At 20.9% G+C, this 21,921-nt stretch overlaps 7 protein-coding genes across 7 annotated transcripts; 2 read left to right on the top strand and 5 right to left on the bottom strand. All coding sequences in view use genetic code 6, as the record gives it.

Annotated features, from left to right (window-relative positions):
• Positions 1-1,628: 1,628 nt before the first annotated feature.
• On the bottom strand, positions 1,629-2,419 carry TTHERM_000411409 (hypothetical protein; the record flags this gene model as incomplete). The annotated part of the gene is made up of 2 exons (XM_012798818.1): positions 1,629-2,206; positions 2,305-2,419. 2 exons carry the CDS (start codon positions 2,417-2,419, stop codon positions 1,629-1,631), a joined length of 693 nt encoding a protein of 230 aa, XP_012654272.1.
• Positions 2,420-3,900: 1,481 nt separating this feature from the next.
• On the bottom strand, positions 3,901-5,106 carry TTHERM_00411390 (transmembrane protein, putative; the record flags this gene model as incomplete). Its single annotated transcript, XM_001020833.2, has 1 exon — positions 3,901-5,106. The coding sequence occupies one exon, from the start codon at positions 5,104-5,106 to the stop codon at positions 3,901-3,903; it is 1,206 nt and encodes a 401-aa protein (XP_001020833.2).
• A 1,367-nt stretch (positions 5,107-6,473) lies between these two features.
• On the bottom strand, positions 6,474-7,447 carry TTHERM_00411380 (hypothetical protein; the record flags this gene model as incomplete). The annotated part of the gene is made up of 2 exons (XM_001020832.2): positions 6,474-6,767; positions 6,908-7,447. The coding sequence occupies 2 exons, from the start codon at positions 7,445-7,447 to the stop codon at positions 6,474-6,476; spliced, it is 834 nt and encodes a 277-aa protein (XP_001020832.2).
• A 4,562-nt stretch (positions 7,448-12,009) lies between these two features.
• Positions 12,010-13,707, bottom strand: TTHERM_00411360 (hypothetical protein; the record flags this gene model as incomplete). The annotated part of the gene is made up of 1 exon (XM_001020830.1): positions 12,010-13,707. The coding sequence occupies one exon, from the start codon at positions 13,705-13,707 to the stop codon at positions 12,010-12,012; it is 1,698 nt and encodes a 565-aa protein (XP_001020830.1).
• Positions 13,708-14,554: 847 nt separating this feature from the next.
• Positions 14,555-15,028, bottom strand: TTHERM_00411350 (hypothetical protein; the record flags this gene model as incomplete). Its single annotated transcript, XM_001020829.2, has 1 exon — positions 14,555-15,028. Exon 1 carries the CDS (start codon positions 14,951-14,953, stop codon positions 14,555-14,557), a length of 399 nt encoding a protein of 132 aa, XP_001020829.1. The 5' UTR covers positions 14,954-15,028.
• A 2,332-nt stretch (positions 15,029-17,360) lies between these two features.
• TTHERM_00411330 (transmembrane protein, putative) lies at positions 17,361-18,925 on the top strand. The gene has a single exon (XM_001020827.2). The coding sequence runs from the start codon at positions 17,532-17,534 to the stop codon at positions 18,222-18,224; it is 693 nt and encodes a 230-aa protein (XP_001020827.2). The 5' UTR covers positions 17,361-17,531; the 3' UTR covers positions 18,225-18,925.
• Positions 18,926-19,841: 916 nt separating this feature from the next.
• Positions 19,842-21,218, top strand: TTHERM_00411320 (hypothetical protein; the record flags this gene model as incomplete). Its single annotated transcript, XM_001020826.1, has 1 exon — positions 19,842-21,218. The coding sequence occupies one exon, from the start codon at positions 19,842-19,844 to the stop codon at positions 21,216-21,218; it is 1,377 nt and encodes a 458-aa protein (XP_001020826.1).
• Between the last annotated feature and the right edge of the window lie 703 nt (positions 21,219-21,921).

Below are 21,921 nucleotides of genomic sequence, written 5' to 3'. Positions count from 1 at the left end.
AAATTAAAACTAAATAAGTTTGTTTTGATAAATAATATGATAACAATATCCATTTCTGACTATTCAGAGTGTGTTTTTATATAAAAGAATATCAACCTAATTTTTTGGATACAAATAAAAAATCATTAAATTTTATAAAGATACAATTACTAGATAATATTTAATTAATTAGTTTCAAATAAGGTCATAATTAAGTTAAAATGCTAAGAAATTTCTTATTTTTATATTTATAGCTAAGTTAAAAAAGTATGCTGATCTTTAAAATTATTGAATTAAAACATATTCCACTTTTAAATTATATTTATTGGATATTTGAAATTTAATATTTATATGAAAAACAATGGTATTTTTATAATCTAAAAGCATTAAAAATATACTACTAAATTAGTACGAACTGGGTAAAACTTTTACTTTGGTAAAGTACGATAGTTTTATTTTATTTAAATATTTTTTTAAGCATTGCATACTAAAATATGTATATTAAGAAATATTTTCAATAACATTTTTGTGATCAGGTTATTATTTTGCAAAATTCAAAAAGTTTCTATTTACCATTTACGATAATTAGTAAGTAATTAGGTGTAAAAGGCTAATTAACATTCTTTTGAATGTAGATTACAATTAAATTTTTGATTTTTTCTTGTGACGAAAAATTAATTAAATGAGTAAAAAATAACAAAAACACAAACTTTCTATTTTTAATATAAATTAATAAATCTCTTGACTTAAAATATGTGTCTTAAGATTTTACATTACCACTAAATATTTAGCTTAATTTTTACTGGGAAGAAATTTCCCTTTTTAAAAAATGCAAAAGTTAATAAAAAATTTTAATTTTGATACAATTTATATTGTCTCCAAATACATAACTTAATTTTCACTGTAACAAATTTTCTATCTAAAAAATGAATAAATAATTTTAATTTTAATTCAATTAAACAAACAATTATTTCATTATATTTCTTAATCTAAAATTTGCCTATTAATATAATATGTAGAAATTAAATATTTAATATAAAATATATTATGTTGCTTTCTAAATGTAATTGTATTTATTTATTCTTTAAAATTAAAGCTATTATAAATAATATATTTTATACTTTTTGACCCAACTTAAATTAATTATAATAGTTATGAAAATATTTTTAAAGTATTTTGAAAATTTAAAATAGCAAATAAAATACAATTTTAATAGTAAAAATGCATTCTAAAATACTATTTGAAATAGAACAAATAAATAAATACTCTAAATTAAATTACTGTGTTAAAAAAATAATTGATGATATTTTAGAGTAATGTGAGAAAATTAAAAATAGCTTGATTAAATAATTTTACATTTTAAAGCTAAACCAACGCGCTGAAGTATAAATTAAAGGTAATATCTCAATAACAAAATTATTTTCTTAGGATACTAAAATAATAAATGATATTGCTACTATGAAAAGCATTACCCATCAGACCTTAGATAATAAATAAAAATGATATTGAAATATACAAATAGAATATTTAAAATACTTAAATTTTAACATGATTAATAAAAAATTATTTAAAAAAAAATAATATTTTTGAAAGGAAATTATTTTCAACTAAAAATATATATTAATAATAAATAAATTTAAAACAAATAATCAAATAAATAAATAAAAATTACATATTTATATATATATAAAACACTTTAATTCAAATTTTAAACTAAATTGGAGAAATCTTAAGTCATCTAAAACATTTTAGAATTTTTCCCAACTCAATAAGTTATCAATAATCAGAAGAGAGTATTCGCTTTGACTGCTATTTGCTTCATTTATTAATTCTAACACTAGATAAACATTAGCTATAGATTAATTTTTAATTTTTATATCAGTAATTACATTTCGGATTTCAGAAATGTTTTTGGAGATAAATTAAGTAGCAGAATTTTGACAGTAAATCATAATTAATTTTATTAACTAAAAGAATTCAAATTAAATATGTTAGTCACTTTCTTCAAAATTAGCTTTGCAAATATTATAGTTAAGTGATAATCTGGGAAACATAAATCCTGCATCAACTTAAAAAATATTTTTAAATGTATTACTTTAAGAATTTTCTTAATCTTTAGTTGACACTACATACTTTATACTTTGTTTAGTCAACTTGATTCTTTGAAATTACATTTTTAAGAAATTAGTATAGAAATAAGCATCTATTTTGTACTTAGGAGCTTAATCTTTTAAATTATAAAAGATATAAAAGAAGTATTCTAATCTTTAGGAAGAGTTTGAACATTTTTCAAGTAAATAGCGCTAAAGTTAATAGATAAATTACGTAGAAATAGTTCAGGGGTTGATTTAGCTAATTATGATAATGATGAAAATATACTACCACTAAAAGTAGGATCCTTTATCACAATTAGTTTGCTCATTAATCTTTGATATTGCATTTCATAAAATCATCTATCACCATTAATCTTTCTATTAAAGAGAGAAGACTGTATACTATTATATTTGTTTTTCTCTATCACTTTAATCTAAGCTATCACCTATTATATGAAATATGAAAAAGTTGGGATTAATATTTGGCAATCTAAGAAGCTTTCTAAATCGTTTTAGTTGACCTACTCTATTTATAATAGATATTTAATAGCTTCTTTAATCTCGCTTTACTTTATCAATTTTATTACAGAATTAATTATATCTTGCTCTATTTCCATACTATCTTAATTATTTCTTTTTAAAATTATTTTTTTAAAGAGTTTAAAAAATGTCAAGTTATTTATTTACTTTTTTATTTTTTTATGATTTTATTTAGTTAGAAGAATTGCTTATTAATTGTTATACTATATATAGATTTAAAGATTTTTATTCTAATTAAGTTGCTCAAAAAGGTGGTGGGAGTATGCTGACTTTATTAAATATTACCTATTCAAATTCTACTTTCAAAAGTAATATTTAAATTGAATAAGTGTAAATTACTAAAGCAACTTTTTAACTTTACTTTTATTTTAGCTAAATGAAAATATTTTAAAGGGTCGGTTACCATGAAGCTTATTTAAATTTAAAGAATACAAATCATAACTTAAAAGTTTAATTTTAGAAGGAATATTTTTAAAAGTAAGATTGACAAAAAGTTTTTATTAATTTGAAAAAAATAAATAATTTTAGATACACTTTAGCAAATAATTTCTATCAGATATTTATAGTGGATTTCAAAATTATGGAAACCTATCTATTTTCTTATATAAATTAATATATAAATCATAGTTTGAGTTATGCATTCGAAAATTAAGGGAGTTATTCATATATATTTTTTAAAAAGTAATTGTTTACAAAAATGAATGGAAAATTTTATTAAAAATTTACGATCTACTTTTATTATTGTAATTTATTAATAACATCAATGACTAACTAAGGAATAAATAGTATTTTATATATTAAATAAAATTTTTAAATTATAAAAAAATTTATTGAGATAGGTTTCTGACCTAAATAAACAAAGAAATCTAAAATAAAATCTTAGATTAAAAATTTTTTCATTATTTTATCTTCTATCAGTTTGTAAACTTGCTTCAAAATCTTTTATTTATTTAAAAATAATTTTTTTTTTTATTTTATTAAATAAGATCTATTATTCAACTAAATATATAGTCCTTTCTCACAAAATAATTAACAGATGATAGTTATAAATGATATAAAGTCAAAGAATAAATTAATGTTTAAACAACTAACAAGTAATAATAATTTCACCAAAAAATATATCAAAAAATATTAAAGAATTTATTTTTATTTAAAAAATCAATTTTTAAATGCTTCTATAAGTAGTCCTGCTCCGATAATTTAAAAAATAATTGGATTCTAAACTTTGCTAACTATTTTTTTAGCTGCCTAATACATTAAGCAGCAAATAGGGATCCCTATTAGATACTCATTAATAAATAGAGTTAAAAAATAAGAGCCTATCCAAATATTAGCTTACTTAGGATTCAATTCTGAAATAAATAAAAATACTATAATAACAAAATAGTAAAAATAGAAAAGTAATTACTAAGCCGATGATTTTTAACTTTTTTTTTGAAAGCAAAGCTATAAGTATTGTAGTTACAATAAGCAGGACAATAGTTGATGTAATACTCAGAATAATTATTTAAACTAAGCTAATATTTACTCTATAGACTGAATTTAATGCCAAAAGCCATACCATTTTATTATAGTAAATTATAAATCTTATTGCACGAGAAAATTTTTGGTCATAAATAATGAAAGTTGAGAGAAATATGTGAAAAGCAATGATTCCTTTCACCGAACTTTCTAATTTTAAATATTCATCTAGCTTTTCTTTTGCTTTTTACAATTTGAGCTTTTCTTCTTCTTCTTTTTATTGTTTTTTTTAATCCTATTTGCTCTTATTTTTTTATAACATATTTTCATCATTTAGTAAGATATTTTATTGAGTTGAATCCTCTAATTTATTTTAAATGGTACTTTATAATTATTGTTACTATGATTTACAAACTTTATTAGATTATTGCTAATTTTGATAATTATCAAGCTATTTTTATATTAAAAGTGTTTATTTCGAATTCAAATGTTATTCTTTTTAACTTTCAATAAGAATTTTTTGATTATTTAAAGGAGTTTTGTTATTAAATAAATTTTTTAAGCTCACTTATTTTGAATGTACCTCAACTTCGCCGTTATTTTCTTATTAACCATCATATTTAATTGAATAAATATCCAAATATAAGTGAGATTATTTGTCATCTGCTGGCTATGGGTTTTAAATATATTGTTAACTCATTGGAGTCATTTATTTTGTTTCATAGCTGGTTTTAGAGTTCAATGATTTAGTGTTTCTATCTTACTATTTACTACCAAAATTTTTAATTTTTTCTAATTCATTGAAATTCTACATCTCGCAATCTTTATTTTCAAAGCTTGATGCATTTATGATTTATTTCTTTTCAAGTTGAAAATTTGAAAATTTTTTTAAAGTTAGAATCATTTGATTGCTATTTTCTTTAACCAACTAATTTTCTTATTTTTCATTTTACTTAGCCTCTTAGTAAATGTTTTGTTTTATCATTTCTAATTAAGATAACTTATCTATTATTTTTTCATTATTTTTTACCATAATAAAAAAATTTTTAGCTTTTTTTGATGTTTTTTTTAAGGTAAATTTTTAATTTTTTTATTTATTAAATTTCTTCAAGCTTTGTTAATTGGTATTTTTTATTTGCAATATTTAATGTATCTCTTTTATCAAGTTTACACCCAACAATTACTAAAACAATCAACAATATATTTAAACCTATAATAGTCCAAATTGGTGCATACTTGTACCAATCAGTTAAGTGTATAAGTCTTTCTATTCCATCCCCATCGAAAAGATCTTTAAGATTTTCATTATCAAAAAGCTATTCAATATCTGCTATCAATGAAGTTACATCAGGTGTTTTGCATGAGCAACTTATATGTCTTTGATTATCTATTACTTAAACTGATGCACTGCAACTGTTTGATACCCATTTACCACTCGCAGAACGCTAAATACATGTTAACTTTTCTTCAGCAGTAATTTACCCAAATTAGATCTCTATAGGAACATCTGATTGAGTAGGGTATAAAGTTAAGAATCTTCTTCTTCTTGATGGTTTTACATCAGTTTTTATGGATGGAATTTTTACAGGATATGTCTTATTAAGCAAATTTAATATTTATTGTGAGGAGGTTTGATTTTTATATTATTGATTAATTTATGAAAGTTCATCTCTATAGACATGACTAGAAGTAGGGTATGTTTGCATTTAAACATAATAATTAGCATTTACTTTATTATCAGATGGTTGACCTGAAGCACTACTGCCTTTATAATATTTATTGAGTAAATTCGTGTAATCTAATTTTTCAACAGTTATCACAGATTCCATAGTTTATAAGATGATAGGAGCTTAATTTACTGCCATAGTTTGAGAAATTCCATCTAAAGATTTAGATGTTTGATCAATCATATTTTAGCAATCTCAAGCTGTCCAACTGTTTATAGAGTTAACATTTTTCACAAAATTCAAAAAAGTATTGATTAAAATTTATTAGTAATAATTTTTTTGAGAGCTTGTTAAAGTAGATTAATCTGCAATTGATATTTCTTATGATACATCATTTATAATTTTTTAATTTTAAGCCTTTAAAGTTTAAGATAAAGCAGGGCTCATTTGAATTTTAGATTAAGAAATTTGTGAAGTAGTTTTTTATGAAAGTAAAAGTACGTCTTGACTCAGTATAGACCAAGAGGCATCTTATAATCTTTAAATAATGTTATTTTTTAATGTATTAACACTCTATGGCTGTTAATACTAGGGTTATTTAATTTCATAATACTGAATAGCAATCGAAATCATTTGATAATTAATCAGTTCTTAACTTTAATCTTGATATTATAGAGCCTTAGAATATTGGTCTTATATAAAATTTTCATATTCAGATTGACCAAAGCCACTATCATTAACTTATACATATTAAGTAAAATTTGCTTGAACTGAGTATTAGCCTTGCACAACCACCATTATTGTAATATTACCTGGAGGAAATATGTTATGATTTAAGAATTACTTTAAACTAAGCTTAATTCTTGTCTATTTATTATTTAAGGATTTTAAATCTCTTATTATAGTTGAGTATTATTTTAGTAATAGAAGTATTGGTATGTGTATGGTTAATATTAAGAATCAAATTAGCAGTTAATAGTAAAAACTGTAATTAAGTATTTGAATCCATTAAAACTATTTGAACCACCTAAATAAAATTAACAAAATAAAAATTTATTATTTTTTAATTCGTCATAATTAATTTGTTTAATTAATTAGAAGTATTTAAAAAAAAAGATTTTCCAATTTCAAAAAAATTAATAATTTAATAAAATTTAAAAGAATTACTGAATCCCAGACTGCATTACTAGGGTGGATTACGTATTTAACATCTAGTTGAGTAGTAGAAGCAATTGTAGACTAATAGTATGTATCCGTAGCTTAGAATTGCACAGTTAAGTCAGTTATTGAATTAATTGAAAAGCTTAGATTGGGAAAGTAATCTTAGATACTAAATGAAATAGCACTTGAATTGGAATATATACTCCTCATTGTGTATTTATCTTTAAATATTCTGACTGTATAGTTAATAAGTGTATTATTCAAAGTATAACCTAGATACACTGAAATTATATCTTGATAAGAAACAGTTATAGAGCTGGGATATTACTGATTTTAAATAGTATAAAGTAACTGAGCAGATATAGTTTATATGCTTATGCCAGCCTTTTAAGTATTTGTAAAATCAGAATTTCTTGTAGCAATAGCATAAATATTGTAGTTATTATTCAAACTTAATAGATTTTTAGGAAAATCCAACTAGTAACCAGAATTTAAAACAATTAGAGCTCCATTACTTTACTGGCATGGTAGATTATTTGTATCCATGCAGACTCACTGGATTAAAAATTAATTTGCATCTGTTGTTGCATAATTTGAATCAATAAGTTAAGCATTTAAAGTTAAACTTTAAGATGGATTAAAATTTATGATTGGACCTTTTTAAAGAATAGATAATTAAAATTAGCTTTGATAGTAAAACTAAAAGTATTCAACAGTTTATACAGTTTATTGAGTGTTACTTACAGAAACCTATTTAATAAAATAATTAAATTTAAAAATTTAATGAAGATTTTTTATTTAATACTTTAAAATTATATTTTTAATTTAAATTTTTATTATTTTCACTTTTAAGCAAAATGTCATCATTTTTTCTTCACTAAAAAAATTTTTAAATTATTAATTAAATGGAAAAAAAAATAATTTTCTGAATATTTTGTTTATTAAAATTAATAAATTAATAAAATTATATTTTTAAGATATTTATTTGAATCTTTTTTATTCTTTTCTATTCAGCTTTGAAATTTATTTAGATTTTAATTTGCCATATTATTACTTAAAAACAAATTGAAGTATTGCAAAAAATATTATAAAATGATTAATTAATTAAATACCTATAATTAAACATAAGTATCTTATGTTACTGAGTTTGGTGGAATATCAAATTAATATCCCAGATTTTCAGTTTTAACAGAAATAGGAGTAAATAATTAAGGATAAGAATTTATATTAACAATAAACTCTTACTATTAAGAAGATGATGAGTACATCATATTGAAAAAGCTAAAGGAATTTTAGTATTAAAATTGTAATTTTGGAGTATTGATTTGAGATTATTTATATTTATTTGATTATCTTCATCAGTAAGAGATATTTAAATTTGGTCACTTGTTACCATTTAAAAAATATTTATACAAACTACTTGGATTATTATTTTTGTTCCTTTTAAAAAATTTTTCAAATCAAACTATAACTAAGATTTAGTACAGGAAAAAGGTAATTATCTGTCTTATTGTGAGTTAGACACCAAATTACATTAAACATCTACATTATTTTAGTTAACTATAGTAACAATTTTAATACTTGATGGAGTAAAAGGTACGCCTATTTCAATTTTATTATTCTAAAAATAGCAAGATTTACTTATTTAATTTAATTAGTTTAAAACTCCAGCTTAATTTGATAACACAGAATTTACTTGGTTAATTTATCCATTTCTGTAGCTTATTATTAAATTTTGAATTATCTAAGGAGGTTGTAAGATACCAACTTTATCATATTGTTAACCTGATTTTTATAGTTAATTAACAAATATAATGTTAAAATAATTTTATTAAAATAAATATTTACCAATAGCAATTATAAACTAATTTTAATGACTTTAATTTATATAACATCCAGCATTTTGTTAAGAATTAGATGCTAATCTATAAATAGCAATCGTTGTTTTACCTAAAATAATGCAATTACTTAATAGCATTTAAAATTACTTAGATTCATCAATTCCAGATATTCTAATATTATCACTAAAATTGATTTGTACAGATTATAAATCACTTCTTATAAATTTATAATAAGTAAGAATTAACGGATCACTACATACAGCTATTATTTTAAAAAATAATTTTCAAAGAGAGTTTGACAAAATAAATAAATTTACATCCACTTAAGGCATTGTTACAAGTGCATTGCCCGTTATTTAATGTATATTATTAGTTAGAAATGATGCATGTATTGCTGTCTGAACAATTTTAACAACTATCTGGGCATTTTGTGCAATTTCCACTTATTTCTATAAATCCTTAAGGGCAACCTCAAGAAGGAAGAACCCTAATATCAGTACATTTCAAACAGAATTAAAACTCACATATTTCACAATTTTAGACACCACCACAAAGTGAATAACTTTTAAGACCTTAAGTTTATCTCCAATAAGAAAAGCTCTTTTAGCTTTATTCTTAATTAGAAAAACATATTATATGTGAGAAAAAAAAGAAACTTAGTATTTTTTAAGCAAACATTAAATTAAATATTTTGTTAATTAATTTATTCATAAAAAATTTTAAAAACAACATTTAGATTTTAAAGGAACTAAATAACCAAATAAAGAGTAAAGATTCGCTTGGAAGTAAAGTTTTTAATATAGCATATTACACAGAAATATTAATCTTCAGTAAAAATAAGTTTGAATTTTATATTTATCAATCTTATCTCAATTATTTATCAAGCAAAATGTTGAAAAAATAATTATATAAACACATAAAACAAGTTTTGCTCTAAACAGCAAACCTTTTTTTTTTTATAAAAAAAAGTAAAAAATATAATATATTATTATAATTATTATTATTCGTGTATGTAGCCTTGAAAAAGTCAGTAACCTAGGGTACTATAAAAAAATTTTTCAAGTAATGAATTTCATGTGTGCATTTAATAGATAATGTCTATTTTGTAAGACTTTTATTAAAATGTAATGCGTTGACTAAGGATTTTGAAGGAACTTTGTATACTTAGCACATTTTATAGAGGAATTTAAAGGAATCTATTTTTTTAATAAAAAAGTAGCTTTTTATTATTTAGCCATAAATAAATATCTAACTCTTACCAGAAAAATTGTTGACTGATATTTTTTATTTCTTCTTATTAACTAAAAAAATTATAATTTATTCGATAAAGAAAAACTACTATAAATAGAATTCAAAAACATTTATTGAAAGTAAATAATTTAAAAATACTACTGATTTTTAATAAAAAATTTATTATTTTACAACAAAATTGAAACGAAATAAGTTTTGATAAATAATATGATAAGAATACCCTTTTATATAAATTGAAAGGATGTTATTATTTAAAATTATATCAAACTAATTTATTGGTTTCAAATAACAAATCATTAAATTTTATAAAGATTAAACTATTAGCTCATATTTAATTGATTAGTTTCAAATAAGGCTATAACTAAGCAAAAAGGCTAAGATGTTTCTTATTTTAAACTAAATAAAAAAAATACAGACTTTTGGATTATTTGAATTAAATCATATTCCATTCATTTTGAAATCATAATTATCAGATAGTTTTTGAAATTTTATCATTATAAGAAAAACTATTTTTCAAAATTCCCACATTCCCAGATTCCCAGAACACTCGTGCACTCAAATACTAAATAAGTACTAACTGTGTAATATTTTTATTCTGATTTTAGATAACTTTAAGTTTTCTCTAAATAAAATTTTTTAGCTAAAGCATAACTGAAATATATATTTTAACAAAATAATACTTTCAATTGTACTATTGTGGCAAGGTTTATTTTTTGCAAAATTCAATATCTTCCATTTACGATAATTAGTAATAACTTTTTATAAGGTTAATTAACATTTTTCTTAATGTAAAGATTATTAATATAATTTGGATTTTTTCTTGTGGCGAATAATTAGTTAAATATTTAAATAATAACAAAGATAAAACTCTCTATTCTAATATAAATCAATATTTTTCTTGACTAAAAATACTTGTCTTAAGAGTTTACATTACAACCAAACACTTAACTTAATTTTTACTGATGACATTTCCTATCTAACAAATGCAAAAATAAATCATAAATTTTAATTTTGATACAATTAAAAAAATATAATTACATCATTATATATATTTTTTATTTAATTATCTGCCGAAATTAAATCTCCTTGTGTTTTAAAAATGTGATTTTAGATGTTTCATTAAAATTAAAGCAATTTTTAATAATTTATTTTATTCTTATTTATCCAACTTAAAAAAAATAATTTTGAAAATATTTTTAAAAATACAAAATTAAGAAAAAAATTAGCTTGTTTTTAATATTAAATTAAAACTTTGAGGATAGATTGGATTACTAAAAAAGCTTAAATGTTTGTTCTTTAAATTTGCTTTTCCATAAATATATTTTGAAAATTTAAAATAGTTAATAAAATAGAATTTTAATAAGCAAAAATACATTCTAATATACTTTTTAAAATAGAATAAATAAGTAAAATAACCTCAATTAAATTATTATGATAAAAAATAACTAATGATATTGCGGAAAAAGGTGAGAAAACTAAAAATAAAAGATTGATTGGATTATTTTACAATTTAAAGCTAAACTAACATTTAAGAATAAATTAAAACAATAAATAACATAATTATTTTCTAAGGATAGTAAAATAATAGATGATATTTATAAAGAGAATTACTTTTTAATTAATCGATAAAAAGTGTTATTGAAATATACAAATAAAATATTTAAAATATTATGTTTGTTTTTACATTAATTATGAAAAAATATCAATTAAAATTTTTTGAAAATAAATTGTTTACAGATAAAAATATAAATAATAAATAAATAAATAAATTAAAAACAAACAATCAAATATATAAAAATTTCATATTTCTATCATAAATAATTAAAACTTTAATTCAAATTCTAAATTATATTGAAGAATTTCTTACAAAAATAATATGTTTAAAATTTTTTACTCTTAGAATTTTCATCTAATAATTTTATGTTTAAAATTAAAGTATTTAAATATTATTATTGCTAGAAAATTTCATATTTAGAAACAAAAATTGTTGTTTTTTTTTTCTAAAATATTTTTTGGTCACTCTTCATAACTTTCATCTGATTACTTTGTTTGTAAATTAAACTAATCAACTATAATTGCATGAAGATTGTTAATTGCTTCTTAGCTATCTTCTGAAACATCCTCCCATTCGTCTTAGTTTTCTTAAATATTAACTTTCTTAAGTTTTTAATTGTTACTTTAATTATATTAATTTACTTATCCTCTTAGGGATTTAGGTAATTTATCTCCAAATTTCTTATAAAGTTTATTTTTTACTTTGTTTGACAATTTCTGCATTTCGAAATAATATGATGGGATAACTTTATTTGCATCGTAAGGCAATTATGTCATTTCAAACAAATCTGCCAATGAATTTAAAATAATTTTGCCACTTTTGTACTGAGGAAATAAGTAATCTAAATCGCTTTTATCTTAATTTTTTTCTTAATTATTTAAATCAATTATAAATTTTTCTGGTTATTGATGCATTAAGTAAGTGAGTACTTTTACTAATGCCTCTATACCTGTTTGTCTACGTTTGCTATCTAGATAAGTAGACAAATCAACAAGCTATCCGATTAGAAATTCATTTATAAAATAATCTATGATATGTTCCTAACTTTTATTTAGCATATTTACTAAAATGTCACAAATAACTTATTTTATTTTTCTTATTATAAATTCATCTTTTTAATCCTTCTTATTCTAAAATGTTAAGTCGTCTAAAACATTTTAGAATTTTTCCCAACTCAGTAAGTTATCAATAATCAGAAGAGAGTATTCATTTTGACTGCTAATTGCTTCATTTATTAATTCTAACACTAGGCAAACGTTAGCGATTGATTAATTTTTAATTTTTATATCAGTAATTACATTTCGGATTTCAGAAATGTTTTTAGAGATAAATAGAGTAGCAGAGTTTTGACAGTAAATCATAAATAATTTTATTAACTAAAAGAATTCAAATTAAATGTTTTAGTCGCATTCTTCAAAATTAGCATTGCAAATATTATAGTCAAGTGATAATCTGGGAAACATAAATCCTGCAACAACTTCAAAAATATTTTTAAATGTATTACTTTCAGAATTTTCTTATTCTTTGAGTAAGTGCTATAACGTTGACAATACATACTTTATACTTTGTTTAGTCAACTTGATGCTTTGAAATTACATTTTTAAGAAATTAGTATAGAAATAAGCATCTATTTTGTACTTAGGAGATTGATCTTTTAAATTATAAAAGATATAAAAGAAGTATTCTAGTCTTTAGGAAGAGTTTGAACATTTTTCAAGTAAAGAGCGCTAAAGTTAATAGATAAATTATGTAGAAAATAGCTCAGGCGTTTATTTAGCTAATTATGATAATGAAGAAAATACACTAACACTAAAATTAGGATCCTTTATTGCAACTAGTTTGCTCATTAACTCTTTGATATTGCATTTCATAATTATGCGGTTTATTCTCTAATCATCTATCAATATTAATCTATCTATTAAAGAGAGAAGACTGTAATACTATTATATTTGATCTTCTCTATCATGTTTATCTAAGATATCATCCTTTTATATATAATACGAAAAAATTGGGATTAATATTTGGCTATCTAAGAAGCTTTCTAAATCGTTTTAGTTGACCTATTCTATTTATAATAGATATTTTATAGCTTCTTTAATCTCGCTTTACTTTATCAATTTAATAACAGAATTAATTATATTATCTTGCTCTATTTCCATGCGATATTAATTAATTATTTCTTTTTAAAATTATTTTTTAAGAGTTTAAAAAATTTCAAGTTGTATAGTTTGTTACTTGCTTTTTTATGATTTTTTATTTAGTTGAATTGCTTATTAATTTTTATACTACATATAGATTTAAAGATTTTTATTCTAATTAAGTTGCTCAAAAAGGTGGTGGGCGTATGATTACTTTATTAAATATTATCTATGCAAATTCTACTTTCTGAATCTAAAAGTTAAGCATACATACATACAAATCACAACTTAAAAGCTTAATTTTAAAAGTAAGATTTATAAATGTTTTTATTATTTGAATAAAATAAATAATTTTAAACACATAATCTAATAAAAAATTATCATTTATACAATAATATGAATGTTAAAATTAAATAATTCAAAGAAATAAAATGGGTTTCCATATTTTTGATAATCACAATATTTTCTATTTATTTTTGAAGGAATCTATTTATTTTAAAGTTTGAAAATTGGTATAAAAAAAATATACATATTGGTTAAAATAAATATATCGTTTAATGTTACAAAAATGTTTATATAAATTTGAAATGTGCTTTCTTACAGTTAAATTTATTTGTTGTTTACATTTTCCCTTATCTATAATTATTTTATATTATATTATATAATTTGTGGAAATTTCTGAGTAAAATCTCTTTTCTAAAATAGAAATCAAGTAATTGAATTGTATTATTTTAATTTTTTGAACAAATATTTTGAGATATTATTAGATAATTTTGAAAACATTTAATTCATCGGTTCAAAAATGCAATCTGATAATAAATCATCTGCTATAGATTAAATTTAAATACTAAAATGCTATGATAAAATATCAATCAATTTTAATAGTTTTTAACTAATTCTCAATAACTTTAATTGTATCCTTTTCAAATTCATCAGCACACATTTATACTTGTTGATTAAAAGAGAAATTCTTAGGTTGATAAGAAGGAGGTTTTTAAGTGATCTAATATTATAAATTTATGCAGTTATATAACTAATTTTTTCCATTCTCAAGTGCGTGAGAAATATTCAAATCAACTTTTTCATACTTTTTCAAACAATCTAAATATTATTTTTACTAATCATGCTTTAAAGGTTGTAAACATTCATACAATTTCTCATATTTTTTTTAGTAAAATTCGGTAATCTATGGCTAATATTAATTATAGATCTTTTAATCCATCTCCTCTACCTTCTTTTCTATTATATTATATGCTTCTCCAATCATCTTAAACAAATTTTAGTAAAAAACTTAGCTTATTTAATTAGAATTTAGCAATTATCTAGAAATATCTGAAAAAGATATTAAATTATATTAATTTATTTATTTATTACATCAAAATAGTTAAGTTATTTATATTATTATATTTCTAATAAAAGCAAAAAAAAATATATAAAATATATTTAATTTACAGTAAGAAAAAATATTTTATCTGATCAAATCAAAATATTTATTTTTTAAAGATGGCCAGCCATATTTACTTTTAAAGATTCAAATAAGCAAATATATATTATATTTACTTTCATATAATTTTCAAAGTAGAATTTTAAAATATAACTTTTCTTAAAATATATTAAGAAAATATTTAATTTTAGTAATTGAGTAATCAGCAGATAAAAATAGAATATTTAATTTAATAATATTTTCCTTGATATTCCTATAGATCAGTTATTTAATAAATTAATAGTTTTTTTAACTTATTCGAAAATTGATATTGAAGATTTTTAGAATAAATACTGCATAATAAGAAAATAACTTAATTTAAAATCTTTAATTATTTTTTATTTTAGATATTACATTTCTACTAAAATATTAAAAATATAAATTTATATTTCATTATATTTTTATCTGCAAAGCAATTGATCATTAAAAAAATCTATCAAATTTTATTAAAACCAATTCAATTTGACATTATATCTTTACAAAATTTGTATCTTTTAAATATTCAACCCTAAAAAATTTAGTTTTAATCTTCTAATATTAATAGCACAGTAAAGTATAAAAAACAAAATATTGCTTAAATAATAAACTATATTTTATTATTTACAATAAAATTGTTTTTATTTTAGTAATTAAAATGTCTAATTAACATAATATTTTATTTAAAACATGTTTTAACTCATAATTCTGGATAATTCAGGATATTAGAGTGTTTTTTTGTTTGATAATGTTTGATAAAAACTAAAAATTAGATATTTTAAGGAAAGAGATAGTAATTAAATAAATAAATAAATAAAATATATCTAAGTGTACAAAGAAATTAATTATTCATTTATAAAAAATAGTTTTATTTATCACATAACTTGCAAAAAGTTGAAAAAATAATTAAATTTTAATATTTTTTTGGGATTTCGAAATTCGCTAAACTTACTATTTTGCCTTTTATTTGGATGAACTATAATTATGATGAATAATTACGTAATAAATTATATAACGATATATTTACCATAGAATGTATTTTAATTAAGTTGATTAGAATTTGATGATGTTAATTTTATATTAATGATGTATGTATCTATTTATTTGTTAAAAGCTCTGTTATTTAAGTTTTTTAGCCATTAATTTTATTTTTATGAAAAAAACTTTACAAATTTATTTAATACCAACCAAAAAAATAGCAATTCAAAACTGTTTATTGGCAAATATTTATTTAGATAAATATTTAGTTTTAAAACGATGATAGAAATTAATTTATTTATTTATTTGCTTTTAAAGAACACACACAATAAATCAAAACAAATGTGCAAAAATCTTAATACTATTTAGTATGTGCAAAACAAATAAGTAAATTAAATTTTTATCTTACTCTTTAAGTGTAAATTAGTTAAATTATTGATTCTTAAAAATTAATCATAAGATATCTTTATATTTGAAAATTTACAAAATTGTAGAATCCATTAAAAATTATGTAAGAATAGCTGCATATTTCCTAAAATTTATTTTTTTAATGGAAAGAAAAGTTAGAATGAATTAAAAATATGAAATTGGTTTTAAAAAATGATTGCTTAATCTTTAGCTATTTTATTTTAAATTTAAAAATAAGTATCTGAATTTTAAAAAATGGGTTTACTCAATTGATATGTGGTGGAATACTTATAAAATTCAGGATAAATACTAGGTAATGCTGAGTTTATTAATTGAAAATAATGTAATGTATTTTCAATGATAAAATTTCCTTGCTTCAAATTAGTAATTAATAATGTTTAAATTACAACGCGAAAATTAAAGGATCGCATCTAATAGATAGATATTTAGTAAGTTGAGATGATAAATTTCAAAATAAAAAAGGTGGATGAGTAAAAGCAAGAATAGGAAGAACAAAGTCAATAAAATATTGAGTGAAGAGAATAAAATACAAAGAGAAATGATTGAAAATCAAAATAATAAAATAAAGGGCAATCAGATAAAGTTATTGATTGATTGATTATTTAGTTAGTTAATTAAATAATGGTTTGTGTAGAATTTATGGGAGTAATGCTTGCAATTAGTGTAAAAATTGTTTGTCGATATTTTTATATCTAATAAAAAATGAATAAGAAAAATTAAATAAATAATTAAATACCTTTATTTTTCTTTTTAATGTACAAATAGATAAAGTCTATTTTTTTTCTTTTATTATAGATATGAACGGCTAAATATTAATATTAATAATAAAAACTTAAAAAACAAAGCAAATAAACTACTAAAATTTAAACAAATATACTTACTTACTAAATAACTAACTAACTAACTATCTATCTATACTTTACTAACCATAAAATAACAAAAGCCTTTTCAATAACCATTCATTTAGCTTAATTCATTAATGCAGCGAAGTAAATAAAGTTCTAATCATATTGTTTTAGTGGGAGTTTTCGTAATGTTTGTAAACTCCTCTCTTTCGTTTTCTCGATTGATTATTGAAATTCTCTATTATGCAAAAAAATCTGATAGTTGTTCATAATCTTCCTCAACGGGTTCAAGTTCTGGCTGCTCCTCAGACTTATCTAGCCATCTTTTTAAGGAATAAGGATTTAATTATATAATTGCAGTATCTATCCTAGATGCCATAATAGTATTCATGAGTACTATAATTTTATTATAAGTGAGAAAGTAATCAGTAAATAATTGTTTGCAGTATTCTTATTTAATCATTCTCATCACTAGTCTTATCCTGGTTATACTCAGTTACAATTAGCAAGGCTAATATACTGATAGCACTTAAACTAAAGCTCTTTAAACTTAATGCGATTCATCCTCTAACAACCAAGGTTGCGATTTTCTAGGTATATAAAAAAATTATATAAACTGCTTGATACCTTTTCCTATAGTTTAGATTGTACTATCTATTATATTAAAAATTTACATGGAACATGTTAACAAGAATGCAGCTGAAGCTTTATTACAATAAGAAAGAGAGAAAAAAAAAGCAGAAGAGACAACTCTCGATGTTCATTTTTATAACTCTCGTGGAAAACCATTTACAGTTCTTGAATTATATAACATGGGAAAGATTTGAATTATTCTGAGTATAAAATACATCACTCATTCATTCATTCAAGCTACTCTTTTGATAATATTTTAGATAAAATTAATTAAAAATATCTTTTTTTCTCTTGAATCAGGAATTTTAGCACCTTAGAGCGTATAATAAAACTATTTTAAAAACTAATAGCTTAAAATCTCTTCTACATAAGTTATAAATTTAAACCTTAATCGAAAAGCAATAAAAATAAAAAAAAACAATAAATAAATAAGTGACTCAATAAATCTTAAAATTACATCATTTATCTGATAAAATAATAAAAGTAAGTTAAGATAATATCCTTAACTTATATTACAAATTCATAATTCACTTTTTTTAAATTGTAAAATAATTTACTGAATTCTTACAAAGTGAATCAATCTAATCCAATCAATAACTTCTGAAGCAACTATTTGGAAAGGGCTTTTATAACTAAATAACCAGCAAGTAAGCAAAATGATAAATAGAAATTTAATAAAATACTAAATAAATTCAGTTTGATGAACTTAAAAAATATTTATTAAAGATTTAAAGATAAAATTTTAATCAAAGAGAGCTAAAAATAAATTCAAATTTTTCCAATAATGAATTAAATAAGTTGTTATTAATTAGAATAAATTTTGCTTAAATACTAAAATTATATATATAGTTAGAATATTAATTAGCTTTCCAGCTAAATAAAAAACGACGAAAAAATCTTATTAATAAAAATAATAAAAAATACTAATTAGAAATTAATATCAGTATTTTAATAATCTATCTTATCACTTTGATCAAATAAGAAAGAGTTCTTCTAAAATTAGCATTTACTGTATAAATTTCTCATAAATGAATGAATTAAAAAACTATAACTAACGAAACGAACGTCCTTAATCAATAATAAATGTTAATTTATGTATAAAATTATAATTAATAATAACTCATTAATATTATATAACCTTAATCTATTTTAATCTAATTATTTTTTCCTAAATATATATTTACATTAAGCTGTAAAAGTAACTTTTATTTTATTTGAAAACAACAAACAATACTTTGTGAAAAAGAAAAAAAAGCTTCCTCAAATTTTATTTTATGTTTACTTTAATCAATTTATGTTATAAATTAGAATAAATTTCGAACTAATAAATAATTAGATTTCTCATATTAAATATTTAATAATATTGATTACTTTAAATTATTTTGTAAATTTTGATATTTTAAATGTTTCAACTGTTTTTATTTTGCGAATTCTTAGAATTAAATATAAAGTCACTTAATTAGATTCAAATAAGTTTTCATCAATTAGAATTATTAAAAATGAATGAGACATCAATCAATTAGTCTTATAAATGAATGAATCCTAAAAATAAAGACTTAAAATTATGATACAAATTTTGAAAATAATTGAATATTGAAATTATAAAAGTGCTCTGCACTATATTTGGAATTGATCTGCTTTTAGAAGCAAATAAATGGGTTTGCTTATGATAAGAAAAAAATCATAATAATACAGGAATATAAACTTACTTGTTAAATTATTAAATTGAAAATTTATAGATCACATATATTTTAATTATTTGCTATCAAAAAAAAAAAAAAATCAAACAACTAACTTTTATCAAAATAGATATGAATTTGGAAATTGAAGAAAGTGTCTAAAAAATTAGGAGAAACAGTCTTGATAGATCAATATAATAAGCTTCAAATTCAGACTTTCAAACCCAATAAATAGCCACCTTACAACCAAATCCTATTTAGAGAAGCAATAGCTATGATAATATCCGAGATCTGCAAGCCAGTTAAGCAGGAGATAATAAATCTAATTCTAGCTTAACAGAATAGAGTTAAGTGAAAAAGAATATTAGTAGAGAGGACTAAATTTAAAATGAAGGAAAGAATAAATTGACAAACCTTTTTTAGGACACTTAGAAAGTTATTTCTCAAATAGATAAAATATCAGTCTTGATTGAAAGCCAAAAATTGCTAAGAAAACTTCATTAAGAGCTAGAAAACCTAGTTCTGAGAAATAAATCTCTTCGTAAATCTGAGAATAAACCAATAAATTCAAATGCAAGGTTTAATATTTATAAAGTAGCAAGATAATCTTCTAAGTCCAGATCAAGAAGTAGATCAAAAGACAAAAAGAGATAATCTAAAGTTTAATCCACTTTCTGCTATTCTCCTTCACATAGAAGCTAAAAAAAAATATATGGTAGCAGTAATAGCATTAAATACAGTGGAAATATCTTCAAACATAAAATAGAAGATGAGTCCAATAACGACTCATAAAGAAATACTGCATGTTATTCTGGATAAGATTTTGATAAAGAAAATATTTATATCACTAGTAGCAGTGATAGCAACTCTCCTTTGATTACTCGTCACAATACTATCGAAGATGATGAGCAAATTTTAAATAGTAAGCTAGAAAAAATGAACTTTAAAAGCGAATATTCCCCAAAGTTAAGAAGGAGAAGCTAACTTTACGATGATGAATAGAAGAGAAAGAGTCGTAAGGTAATATTCTATCTCAACAACTTAGAAGAAAAGAGTGAAGAAGAGGAAGATTAAGATTTGAATATTTAAAGTAGCTATAAAGATAAGGAAAATTTATTTACGAAAAAAGACTCTGTTAAGAAAAGAGATGATTCGTATGATTAGCATAAAAAAAAACATGAAATAGAATAACTTAATGAGATTTTAAAAAACCTTTCTATTGATATCTAAAATGAAGTTATCAAAGCCTAGTAATAAAAATAGTAATAAATTTAATCTGAGGAAGATTAGCATAGTACTTAAGATTACACTTTAAACTAATCCAATAATTTCAAAGAATAATCTATAAATCAAATTGAAAATAATATAAAATAAAATAATCCCTCTGAATCAATAGGAGTGGCAGCTTAATAGATTTAACCATCTCTGAACTACTCTCCTCAAAAATATAAATTTAAATCAGTAGAAGCAGGTATGGGCTATGTCATAAGAAAGTTATAAAATCTCTGATTAATTACTTCCATCTTATTTTAAAAATAAAAATAATAATTTTAATCTCTGTTAAAATATCAAACAAACAAACAATCAATCAATCACGCCAGCAATAATATTAATTTTATTTGCTATTTCTAGAAAGTATTTTCATAATGAAAAATCCTAAAAAATAAATTTTTTGTTATGAGAGAAAGCAGAAATCTTAAAAAGGGGTTGGTTGGTTGGTGGTTTTAAAAAAGAATACATTACAACCTAAAATAAAAAATGTACAAAAAACAAACAATAATTTGATTGAAAATTGAAATTGTAAATAAATAAATAAATATAAAAATTAATTAATTAATGTTATAAAATGTATCTAAATAAATTATAAAATATTACTATCAATTAATAAGTACTTCTTCAAAATATGTTCATTAAATTATTTTCAAAAATATTCAATCTTTTTAGTAGGCGATTTACTTTCCAAGAAAAGCAAATTAAAATTTTACTGGCTTCTTAAGATTTGAATAATTTCAATAAAAACTGTACAAAAAACAAACAATAATTTGATTGTAAATAAATAAATATAAAAATTAATAAATGTTATCAAATGTATCTAAATAAATTATAAAATAATACTATCAATTAATAAGTACTTCTTCAAAATATGTTCATTAAATTATTTTCAAAAATATTCAATCTTTTTAGTAGGCGATTTACTTTCCAAGAAAAACAA

Source organism: Tetrahymena thermophila (genome assembly GCF_000189635.1).
Source record: "Tetrahymena thermophila SB210 genomic scaffold scf_8254555, whole genome shotgun sequence".
Classification (NCBI taxonomy): domain Eukaryota; phylum Ciliophora; class Oligohymenophorea; order Hymenostomatida; family Tetrahymenidae; genus Tetrahymena; species Tetrahymena thermophila.
This window is presented reverse-complemented; position numbering and strand designations above follow the sequence as displayed.